At 44.9% G+C, this 13,141-nt stretch overlaps 1 protein-coding gene across 1 annotated transcript; it reads right to left on the reverse strand.

Moving 5' to 3' along the window:
* Positions 1-9,561: 9,561 nt before the first annotated feature.
* Positions 9,562-10,533, reverse strand: LOC142574827 (sulfotransferase ssu-1-like). The gene has a single exon (XM_075683834.1). The coding sequence runs from the start codon at positions 10,531-10,533 to the stop codon at positions 9,562-9,564; it is 972 nt and encodes a 323-aa protein (XP_075539949.1).
* Between the last annotated feature and the right edge of the window lie 2,608 nt (positions 10,534-13,141).

The following is a 13,141-nucleotide window of genomic DNA, read 5'->3' on the forward strand; positions in this document are numbered from 1 at the left end:
CGCTCCGGCAAGTGGCAAGAAAAACGAAAAAAATTAATGAATGAATGCTTCTCTCTGCTCCCTGCCTGTCGCTTTTAACCCCTACAGTGTGTCTGGGTCACGTCATTTTCAGCCAATCGTCGAGCCCGCTCAGGTGTCGTCATTTTCCTCCAATGGTATGCACCCGCGCTAGTGCAGTGACATTCGGCCAATGGGGACGCTCCAAGGTTCCCACTGTCAGACCGGTGACTTGTCACCGGCGTTGCCTCCTGGCCTGCAAGTGCCGTCACAATCGGCTCATGGGGTCGCTCGAAGGCTCCATTGTCTGAGGGGTGAATTGCTACCACGTTGCTTCCTTGTTTGCAAGCACTCATCTGGAGGAAACGGTTTGTTTTCGAGCGATCTTTCGGTGCTGAAAAACGGATTCGCTCGGGACCAAGATTACCTGGAACCGCGCCAGGCTCCCGTTGCACTTTCGGGAGAGACAATAACTCGACGTGGGGGGGCGCACGAGGTGGGGGTCGCCATCTTGTCTGATAGGTCCGGGAACGTGTTAGACGCGCCCCGGTTCACCCTAATTGGAATGTGACGGCGATTGAATGTGGTCGGGGTACTCGAGGGATGCGAGGAAAAGGGTTCGTATCTAACAACTGAGAGGCACCTCATGCCGCATTCGCAAAGGTAGAGGTGAAGTGTAGATAGGGATGTCTTGAGGAAGAAGGTTATGGAGCTGTACAGATATTGACATAATGAAAATCATGTGTGCCTTACCTGGTTATTTCAATCAGGCTAGACGGCTGTTTTCCACTGTCCCATTTCAAAGCGAGAGCATGTGGTGAGAGAGAGGGAGTAATTTATTTACAGAAAGGCAGACAGGTTGGCTTGAGCTATAACTTGCTCTGGCCTGCTACTCTACACTGGGGAAAAGAGACGGGGAGGGAAAGGGCTGATGAATGATGATTGTATAAGGAAGAGATGCGTATTTACAAATTCACAGTGTTGTAACATCTCTAAAGCCGTTTGTCCAGCCCAGTGGCTTGGAGAAAAGCTATAGCGGCTCTTGTTACCACGACTGCGCTGGTTGCATTAGGCCAAGGACCTAAAAGAAACTCGTCCGATAGCGGTCTCTCACGGATCATTGCGATGGAAGAGACAAGTTGCTGTGGTTCTTGCGCGTACGCGGGACACATGCAAAATATATGTTCAAGAGTTTCTGGCACCTCACAGCAGGAATAGAAGCAAACCGCAAAGCCTCTTTTGACTTAATGTTTATAGCAGCCCTAGCGACATGAAACAGAGTTTCAGGGCACTTCTTAATAAGACTATGGCTGTTACTAAGCACGCTCCACTCATTATTGGAGGGGATTTCAACGCCCCACATCAAACCTGGGGATATCGCTGGAATACTAAGAAAGGGGATGGACTCTGGCACCTAGCTACAGATCTTAATCTCTCCCTCATCACAGACCCAGCTTATCCCACTAGGTGTGGTACATCTACATGCAGGGACTCCACCCCAGACCTTACTTTTGTATCAAACTTAGCGAACGCTGGCTGGAATAACTCCAATATTGACCTGGGTAGTGATCATTACATATTACAAATACTATTGGAAACACCAAGTAATGAGATAAAGCACTTTAACTACATTGACTGGGATCTTTTTCGGAAAGCAAGGAAAATCAGAGCTGAGACAGAGGAAGGACAAAAGAAAACACTCCAAACTTGGACCACTCAGCTCAGGGAAGATGTAAAGGCGGCAACGAAGGATATTACCACAGAGGAGGATATCGAAATCATGGACAGTAGGCTGGCGCACTTGATTGAAGCGAAACACTCTATGTTAAATAGATGGAAAACGCAACGGCTGAACAGGAGACTCAGGAAGCGCATAGCATTGTTGAATAGGGAGATTGAAGAACACTCCAGAAATTTACAGAAACAACAATGGGATGAGCTTTGTAATTCCATAGATGGTCGAATCAGACGTGGTGGGAATTGGAACTTACTTAGACATTTGCTTCATGAGAACGACACGAAATCTAATAGGAGAACAGCAGTAGCACGACTCGTCCATCGTGAGAGTCAGGACACAACGGAGGAGGCCATTCTGGATCGGCTCGCAGCTAAGTATTTACCGCTTAAGGATAGCGATGAGAGTACAGACCTGCCTGAATATACAGGGGAAGACTGTGAGCCTATGGATCAAGACTTCACAGAAAGCGAAGTTCGTGCAGCCCTGTACGACCTCAACAGTAGATCTGCTGCCGGTCCAGATGGCATTTCCAATAGGCTGTTAAAAAATTTGGACGATCATTCCATAAAATATTTAACAGAGTATTTCAACGAACTCTGGAAAAACGGTGATTATCCGAAGGAATGGAGAATTGCTAACACAATTCTTATTCCCAAACCAGGCAAGCAACTCAATCTAGATAACCTAAGACCCATATCATTAACATCATGTCTGGGCAAAACCATGGAGCATGTCATACTCAATAGACTGACTAAGTATGTAGAAAACAGAAATGTTCTTCCGCATAACCTGATCGGTTTCCGTCCTGGACTTTCGACTCAAGATACAATGCTTTTAATCAAGCATCACCTTATTCTTGCTAGCCCGCTACATACGAGAGCTCTTCTAGGCCTAGATGTAGAAAAGGCCTTTGATCGCATCAAGCACAGGGCCATATTGGATATCCTCTCGGAGATGGGATTGGGTAAGCGATTGCACAATATCGTCAAAGCCTTTCTCGGTGGCCGTTCTGCTTGTCTCAGGTTAGGCGAACTCCAATCGACAACCCTGGAACTTGGGAATCGTGGGACACCACAAGGGTCTGTCCTATCTCCCATGTTATTTAATTTGGCAATGTCAAAAGTGGCTCGAGGTCTCGCGCAGATTGAGGGTATCCACTTTGCTATATATGCAGATGATGTAACAATCTGGAGTGCCGAAGGTAATATGGGACAAACAGAGATCAAACTACAGGAAAGCATTTATGTGGTAGAAACAACACTTGAGGGTATGGGACTGAACTGCTCTGCTAAAAAATCAGAACTATTGGTATTACGGAGCAGTAAGCGTGGGCGCAGGCCGAACGGATATATCCCAGAGGAAGAACCCCGCATTGACATATGCGCCAAGAATGGAGAACCAATCAGGCAGGTGGAGACTATTAGAGTGTTAGGACTTCTCCTGCAAGCGAACGGATCTAATTGCAGGATGATAGAATACATCTCTAACAAGTCAGAAGAAGTCATTAGGCTTCTGCGTAGAGTTACCAACAAGCATAAGGGGCTAGGAGAAGACAGTGCCATAAGATTGGTACATGCATTCGCCTTTTGCCACTTCTCGTACGTGGCTGGCATGCTCCAATGGACACAGGCTGATAAGAACAAGCTAAACGCTTTAATCAGACGACTTATAAAGACTGCACTAGGACTTCCCATCAGCACGGCCAATGATAGCTTATTGCGCCTAGGGCTGCATAACACACTAGAGGAGATAGCTGAGGCTCAACAGGTGGCCCACCAGGAGAGACTAATGGGGACACGCCCTGGGAGGGCGCTACTTGAAGAAATTGGCGTAGAAATTAACCACACCAACGAAGGAGAATTATTAACACAATTGCAAGCGGGACTACGGGAAACAATAAAGACGACCCCGTTCCCTAGGAACATGCACCCGACACATAACCTCGAGAGACGGAAGGCAAGGGCGAAGGCACTCCTTCAAGACATAGATCAACATAAGCAGCAGGCGGTGTTCGTTGACGCTGCCTGGGTTAAAAATAAGGATGCGTATACCTCCGTTGTCGTAGACACTCAAGGTAACATACAGGATGCCATCACCGTCTATACCAAGGACCCCACAGTAGCAGAACAAGTAGCAATCGCCTTAGCCATCCGGGCTAATCGGTGGACACATATTTACAGCGACTCTAGAACAGCCATACGCAACTTTACCAACGGATATGTGACACGGATAGCAACAAAATTATTAGAGAAGGTCAAGAGTGAGAGGATCGAAATCCGCTGGTTTCCTGCACATCTGGGGGTGGTGGACGGAGCTCGGAGAAACCTCAATGAGGTGGCAAATGAAGCAGCACGAGGACTTTCTAGCCGTGCTCTTCAAGACCGAGCAACTTACACTTCACCCGGGGAACACAGGGATCGATTATTAACATATAACGAAATCACGAAGCATTATTATTTAAGCAGAAGGGAATACCCATTGCCACACGGTAAGCTTTGCAGAGCCCAAGCGGTCACATTACGTTTGCTACAGACAAGAACATACCCAAGTCCATATTTTATTAACAGGATCTATCCGGAGAGGGAAATTCAAACCAACTGTAATAAGTGCAATGGCATCATTACTCTTGACCACATGCTTTGGCAGTGCCCCGCGGTCTTCACAGACCGTGACAAGGAACAAGAATGGTGGCGGCAAATGCTACACAGTGAATCACTCTCTGACCAATTACGGGCAGTCCAGAAGGCCCGCGATGTGGCTGAAGGGCTCGGCCTGACAGTCCCAACGTGGGAGCGGCCCGCGTCAACGTATGGTTGACCTTCAGGACCCAATAAAGTTCTCCATACCATACCATATACCTCACAGCATTCACAGTTTGGGCTAATATCACTGGCACCTATCATATGTCTATAACAGTTGGTGAATGCGACACCAAGGCGTATCCGGTGCACCATGCTCGTGTGGCTTCTTTTGAGCTTGTGAGGCATACGAAATTTGATTTCTTGGTTCCATTTGTGTAATCGCTTGTGTCGTCGATCTGGTTGGGTCCAATGTTCCAACGTAGAGTTGCGGTTTACGCGACGAAGTAGGGCGTTTGTGTCTGTTCGCGAGAATGTGATGCGTACTTCACAAGCATTATTTAAAGCAGTTTTCGCTTCAGCGTCTGCCTGTTCGTTCCCGATCAGGCCACAGTGTGAGGCTATCCACTGAAAGGTGACATTGTGGCCATTTCTAGTTGCGCGGTCGAGACTCTCTCTAATTTCTATAGCCATAGAATAATAAGGGCCCCGTCTGAGGACACAGTCAATTGTTTAAAGAGCTGGCTTGCAATCGCAGAATATCGTCCATGCATGAGGAGGCTCCTTGGAGAGAAATCGAAGTGCCTCCCAGATAGCAACAAGTTCTGCAGCAGTTGATGTTGAGCTATGGTCTAGTTTAGACCGCCGAGCGATAATCATATGTGGAATAACGAAGGCTGCAGTGGAGGCATATGGTGTGACCGAGCCATCGGTATATACGTGTAAAGTATCTCCGTACTCTGCAGAAATGTGCAACAGGGTGAGTTGCCTGAGGCCAATAGATGCAACAGATGACTTTTTAGTAATTCCAGGGATCTGAAATGTAACGAAAGGTTTAGGCAGAACCAACGGGAGTATTCTCGGAATACAGGCGGGAGAAAATCTTAACGGCACAAGACTCTGATGACGCGATATAGTCCTTGAAAAGCTGGAACCTGGGTGGGTGGTAGGGAGCGGTGACAGAGGATGGTGCCTGTGTCGGGTCAACATGCGAAGGTACATTTGAAGAGGCTCGAAGAGTAAGTATACCCCTATAGGACAAGCACGAGCTTCCGCTATTGTTCCATTGGTTGACGTACATCGTGGGAGGCCCAAACATGTGCGCAATGCTTGAGCTTGAATGCTCTCCAGCGCGCGCACAAAGCTAAGTTCCATGTTTGAGAGCACCGGCATGCTGTACCGTATATACCCTACGAATAGTGCTTGGTACAATTGGGGTAATGACGACTCATTACTTCTCATTCTTCTCATTCATTACTTCTCTCCACCTTGCGGGTTTCCGCAGAACTACTATGTCAAACTCTTGCCTTTGCTTCGTGTTGTCGACAAATTCGACTTCGCTCTGCCATCTGCTAGCCGCCTGGTTAGCTCAGATGGTAGAGCGGCTGCCCCGGAAAGGTGGTGGTCCCGTGTTCGAGTCCCGGACCAGGACGAATTTTTCTTCAACTTTGAGGCTTTTCTTTCGAGGAACCCGTATGGGTTTCCTTTGTAGCAATTGCTACGGACGGGTGGTTGTCTGATTTTCCCTTTATTCAGTTTAGACTGTCTATAGAAAGTAGACTTCTTAATATGATTTTGCCTTTCCATAGATTTGGTCTTTTGTCGACATAAAATCTGCAGACTGTCTATAAATGGGAGTCAATAAGGTATCTATTCTTTTTGTCTACTCCCGGTTTATAGATTGTAGATCATCTATAGTCAAAAGTTGATAAGCTGTTTGTTTCTGTTTGTCTGCTTTCACTCCATAGACTACCTAAAGACAAAAGTCGATACAATCTGTTTTTGTTGTTCATTCCTTGTTTACAGACTGTCCATAGACAAGAGTCGATAATGTTATATATTTCGTTTTGTCTACTCCCGGTTTATACAAAGTCTATAGACAAAAGTTGATAAGCTGTTTGTTTCTTTTTGTCTGATTTCACTCTATAGACTACCCATAGACAAAAGTCACTACAATCGCTATTTAGTGTTGTCCATACTTTGCATCTAGACTGCATATAGATGGGAGTCGATAAAGTTTCAATTTCTTTTTTTTTTGTACTCCGGGTCTATAAACTGTCACAGACAATCACAGACAAAATTAATGTACAATCTATAGACAAAATTAGTCCGCTGTCCTACACTACCACGTGCTTCATAATTAAATCGTGGTTTTGGTATAGTGCTGAAACTTCGGCTAGTTGGTTCTACATTAAGTGCATTATAATAATTTCCTGCGAAAGCAAGAAAGTAGACAGAAAGAAAGACGCAGTGTCTGTCTGTCTACTTGATTGCTTTACTATCTATTGTCGCTGGAAATTCCTATATAGCACTTTGCGGGGTTTGAGCATGTAAAACCCCAGAATAAACATTTCAATAATGTTTCACACTACCGTTATTATGTATTGTTTACAGGAAAAAATTTAGAAATAGTTTCAGCGACCTTCAAGCACAACACTAAAGGCAAATACTAAATCGACGTGGACTGGTTAAATACCTTTCCAGAAACCTCGGAAAGCTTTTTTGTGCCCATAAAAGACTTAGTTTACCAGAAAATTGTATCTGAAGGGTCCGACTACCTTTTCCAAAATTCAAGTTGCCCTCCACCCTACACAGGGAGTGGCGACGCTGCATACGCCATCACCGGCCTTTGCTGCCGTCGGTGAGTAAAACGGCGCCCGACAGACGGCGGCACCGAGCCAAGACAGAGCGCAGGATTCGCTACTGCAGCTGCTTTTTGGTCAACTGGCGTTGACCGTCCAGGCATCCCGCGACATGTCATGGAAGTTGAATTATCTGCTACTTGCACCACTACGCGATCAGGAAAGTACTGAAACGCGAAATCGTGGGTGGGCAGTGTCGAGTGATAACTAAGCCTTTAGACCGCCTACGTCGTTGCCAACGGTAATTTTAATGAGTTCTTTTTTCTAAACATGAAGTGAAACTGGACAAGTAGCATTTTATTTGATCTTATAATGCAACAGGAGGATGTTTTTTTGCAATGAGTACTTGAGTACTTGCGACGGAATTTACCTGAGGAGCGCATTTGTCATAGGGCAAGTGCTTGAAGTTCCCAAGGGAGTCTTTAATCATGTCCTGCATTTACCGGAATTTCTCGTATATGAAGGCTCTGTTCGCGATAACATTGATGCCTTAGAGACTCTCGAGCACTAATCTATCATTTTAGCTTTACTTAGCATTTGCCTTTAGTGTCCCTTCAAGGTGTCCTATTCCACGCAGGACAACAAAAAGGTGTCGAAATGAAGCTTGCTTCGAAGAGGACACGAAAAATTAGCGTAGAGCTATGCTGTAGTAATATTTACTCAGGCAAGAAAGCCGTATAGAAATCCAGGTGAGCAAGATGGGGAGACCACGGATATAGTGCAGAATGAAAATATGGACCATTCATAAGGTAGTGCAGTCGAAAAAACCACATGGTACACTGATGCTCCCCCAAAGCTCTTGTCTTTCTGCGATGTCAACGAGATTTGTGTTGCCTTTTTTAGTGCCTTCTTCCCTTCTTTCTGAAAGAAAAAAAATAAACTAAAGGAGGGTTTAAACTTGTTCTCGATGACCGAATATGCAAAGCAACAAAAACCCACACGAGTGTTTCTGTGCGTCGCATTATTTCGGCAAGTTTCAATGGTCAAGGAGCGCCAACTGCAACCATTTCTCACCCCCTCAAACCTTCGCCACGCCCCCAACTTTCTCTGCTGTCATTGCGAGCTTATGTAAAAGCATCAAATGTGACGCCTCTGCATATTATGTGACGCTGTCCGACAAAACGACACGCGTGAATAGCTCTGATCTTGGAGATGAGCCTAATAAATACAATGCACATGCCAGGTCCTCCGGACTTCAGCAACTATCAGGCAAATAATTTTAAGGATCCACCATGCTCTCATTAGCGCGTCATTGCCGAAAATGTGGCCGTACTTATTGGTTTACAGACACAAACGCATTGCGTTAACACAAACGTCAGCCTACCCGTTAAATTGCAGATGTACACATTTAAAAAGAAAATGCGTACACGTGTGATAATCAGCGATTGGTTGTTCTGAAACAAAAAGTAATTTTATTTCTTTTTTGCTTCACTTTATCAATTATGCCAGAATTTTGAGGATTTCTCAGCTTTAATTTTATTGTCTTTTGTAATTACTAGCTCTTCAGGTGATTTAACATATTCTATACTTAATTCTGTCTATGCATTTCGTAGGTTTTGACAGTTGCTGCTTGTTATAGTTATCGCGTACACTTATCGAAAACTCTCATCACAAATTGCCAGGGCCCTGGCAACGTACAAAATTTTGCACTTCTTATTTCGAGCGTTCTGGCCTTGTGATGGCCACTTATTTGAGGGCAGATATTGTAAAACCCTGACTTCCTTTTGAGCACGTAGTTTGGTAGCATTTCCGGCTACTGACATTCAAAATTCATTCGATGACACCGGTCCTAATGTCAAAACTAATGTCCACCTACGTGCATTGTTCCCGTCTTTTTTCGCATCCTTGAAACAAACTGACCTTAAATCTCAGGGACTATGGTGCTTTCATAGGGTCCCCTTGCACTGGCATGATCAGTTTTCTTTCCAGTAAAAATACGCTACATTGATTGCGCTCCAAAAGAACGAATTTTTGATCAATTGGGAATCTTCTTAAGTTCAATGACAACATTTAGTCCGGTATCCTGCGCCTCTTGGAGTTCTCGCTGTTCTCTCTTTAGATTATGTGCATATGAACGATTTTTGTTTTCAAGAGCATCATAAATTACATGCTCTGCAACTTTTGCTCGTGAGACGTTCACGTATCATTCACTCTTCATGCACTAAATGCGCCAATGATCTTTTTTCTTACGTCAATACCTCCAATACCAATTTAAGACAAAAGGACACATGCAACGAACTTTTATATTCGAATTTTCTTGTTTATTGTTTTGTTGTTAGAGTTATAACATTCGTCGTAGCCATGGTAATGCGCCAGTAAAGTCATCAATTCCCGTTATTGGCGCCAAACCAGCGAATTAAACTCTTTCATCCTACTCCTCTTCCAATCACAAGCTTCCTCTTTCGATGGTTTGCATGGCCGCGAGAGCCTCTTGCCTTATATCCCTCCAGAGGTCCATAACCGAAGACCTCTTTTCAACTTCCTGTATCATAGCTTCCATCCGACGCAATTGTCCAGGCGAGAAGTACTCTTTCCAACAGCCGATTGTGCCTTTCCTCACAAAACTATACTTTTGGTGATCACCTTCGTAACCTTGCCTGAATGTCACCTGTTTGCGGGACTCACAGGGAAACAGGGCTTTCGACGGCTTACTAAAATCGAGGACGAGGAGGCCCCTCAGTTTCTTGGCGGTGCAACTTTCCAGTATCTTCGGCAATATAGTTTCGTTCGCTCCCATATGTGCAGCGTAGCGTTCTCCCAGAAACACAGCCAGTTTTAAAACTACGCCCTCAGTGTCCTTCAAAAGTTCCTCGTAAGTGAGAAAGCAGACGTTCGGCTCGTTTCTGAGTGCGTACCCAGAAGCCACGTGGTCGAAGTAGCTTCCATGACCGGCACCGTCACCTTCCAAAAAGTCATCGAAAAACTCGTCGAATGTGCCGTCCTGAAAGCGGTACGAGCTAAAGTTTGTCACCATGTGAAAAAGCGAAACGCAAACGTCCCACGGGTTCCGAGCTAAGTAGACATATTTCGCCTGCTCGTTCATGGTGTCTCTCCGCGGGGACACGTGGGTAGCGAAAAGGCGCAGGGGAAGAGCGGGCTCCCACTCTTCAAAATCCGTGCCGCCCAGGTATCTCATGTTGTCCGAAAACTCTTCGAAGGTGTGGACGCCTTCACCTCCATTGAGAATGCACTGGGTGATGTACAGCAACCAGTGAGTGCCGCTCTTTGGGTAAGTGAATAGAACGACGTCGCTGCTTCGGGCTCGAAAGTTCAAGCTTGACCGAAAGAGTTCCGCGTCGTAATTCGGATCTCTGGGCACGCCATCGATCAGTTGAGTATGAGGCTTTCTACGTGCCATCGTGGCTGGCTTGCAGTCTGTTAGCCTGCGAAGGGAAAAGGAGATGACCTTCAATATAGTTCAACCACACATAATGGTTATTACAAAGTTCACGAGCTTTTCTCTTAATTGTGATCTACTTTTTCCTAAAGTACCTCATAATTATGCAAAGCTATCTATTATTTTTTTTCGCCTTTCACCTCATGGAACTGACTTTATCGACTTAAAAGGGTGTAATTTCATTTTCATACTTTAAGCCCAAACTAAACGGGTTACCTATTTGGATTGAAGAAGTGCCTGTACCAATCAAATCTATATTGTTTGTAAATGTTTCTGCGTATATTTCTCCGAAAATGTTTACCTGTTCTTACGACCATAAGTTTCACCGTACTACTCGTTTTATAACGTATATTGTCAGTTAGTTCCCTGTTGTGGAGTATTTTGTTCCTTTTTTCTCGTTTTTTCTATCTTGTTTTTATTTAACCTTGATATTTTATAGCAGCAGTGTACTTATTGCTTTTTTTATCTGCTGTATACACTGAGATGTGCTTTTCTTTGTTCTGTTTTTAAATTCGCCCGCACTTTTTACTTTGGGACCCCTTCCGCAAAAAGCTAATGCTGTATTCACGTATCGATAAAACTGAATGGAATTGACAGTCCACAGTGTTCCGTTCCTGCCATTTAAAGTAACTCGTTCACTCATCGGGCTCTGGCATTTATTCTTATTAGCGTTCCAGAAATATAATACAACCGGAAATTTATTGTTAGACAAAGATCAGAAACGTTAAAAACTGAGACGGCAAGTAATATAGCTGAGTTATGGGTTTAGATTAATTGGCCACAAAAAATGGTTGCAAACAACGAAATAATACAGAATCATAAGCTTAGAACCGAGAAATGCAGTTCACTTCCCCTTTTGGCAAATGCGTGCATGCATGTGCGCAAAAATAAACACCAACATCCACACAATGAAAGATGTATATCAACATGACAAAATGACAAATGGCATGTACACTATGAAAGTAAAACACGGGGAAGGCGGGAGATGCAAATTACAGACGATGAACAAAACGAGAACTAGGTAAAAGCGGGAGCTAACGTTTGGATAAGTGGACTTGTCCTCTTTAAGTTATAGATGATTTTAACAATAAAATGGAAGCCGTATGGTGCAACTGCTATCATAAGCAGCGATATAAGCAAGTGCATGCCAAAATATTAAGCATGGAGAAACAGTCCTTTACTGCGAGTTGGCCTAATTGAAATTGGCTCTTCGTGAAACTTTGCACTAAATAAACGGGGACAAACAAGAAGAAATCGCTTGCCCTTGCAATGTGTATGTTTCTTTGTCCCCGTTAGTTTAGGGCAAATTGCAGGATGAAACAACGCTTGTTTGCGAACCTTCAAAAATTGTCAATAAAAAGTCATCGATGGCAGCTAGGCTCAAAATATTGTGTTCTATATGATGACAAACCCAGACATCCAATGCAGCTTTCCTATATGTATGGATTTAGGTTTTGCTCGCATTTTAAGATGACAACCTTCTAAAATGAAGTCAACTAAAACTTGCTAAAGGCAACGCAAGTCAGAGCACGATTTGCTTACTATTACTTAAACACTTTTCATGTGTTTCCTACATTCAAACGTAAATGTTGCATGCTTTCTTCATTGACAGAGAAACGAGCTACCCCAAAATTTTCAGCTAAAGTTTGATAGGAAAATATTCCGCAGTATGCAAGCACTTTAAAGCTTGTTGTTCAGCGAGTTGGTGCTCAGATGCCTTGGTATAGCTGGTGCCAAGACTACCAATGTGAGTAACAGTCAAAAAACGCCATTTGCGTCGGTATTCATCACGCCGCCTATACCATAACAGGCAGTGTCACATCAGCACACACAGTCAGGTGTTGTGAAAACTTTCAAATGTATGCACTGAACGGAAGCTGCTGACGACTGCTGCTAAGCAATACTACATATATTCACATTCCTCTAAAATAAGCACACAAGTATTCAGATGCTTTGTAACCGTTCACTAGCCTACCTTGTATATCAACCTTCATGTAGATACCACGAGGACACGGAGTACATCTACTACGCTGTTGCCCTTTGTACCTCCAGCTTTTTACAGAGTTTATGGGAAAAATATTTACTTTTAGGCGGCATACCTTGCAACAAACGTAAGCTCCAACAGAAAAAAAATGCAGCGGCATATCTCGGCCAAAGCGGACGCATACCTAGCCCGCAATGGGACCGGCAGCAAGATAGCGATGGCCCGTGCTAACGTTCCACGCTTCTTCCTGGTGCAGTTCCTCGGACTTTGGAGCTTGCAGCTTCTGGAGCCTTCCAGCTTCCGTGCCCCGTGCCCAGAATCTGTTGCCGGGTTAGGTCCAGGCGCAACAGTTCCGGTCTACGGGCGTAAGCGGCGGGGCCAGTGGAGCCGTGCTGGGCTTCAAATCATCGGCTCACCGACAGCACATCGCGGTCCGCGCACCCTGTACACGGCCGCCGACTATATCTACAAGCATCGTGGCATTCACTCCATCATCTGAACACCGGAACCCCCCCTGTGCATTCTGCGCATGCGTGAAATTTCGTTAAAGAGCTACGCCCGAGGAACGCGCCCTTCAGTGGGCCC

This window comes from Dermacentor variabilis, chromosome 3, assembly GCF_050947875.1.
Source record: "Dermacentor variabilis isolate Ectoservices chromosome 3, ASM5094787v1, whole genome shotgun sequence".
NCBI lineage: Eukaryota > Metazoa > Arthropoda > Arachnida > Ixodida > Ixodidae > Dermacentor > Dermacentor variabilis.

Bases quoted from the DNA above. Each gene is read 5' to 3' on its own strand.
- LOC142574827 (XM_075683834.1), bottom strand. From the start codon at position 10,533: ATGGCACGTAGAAAGCCTCATACTCAACTGATCGATGGCGTGCCCAGA.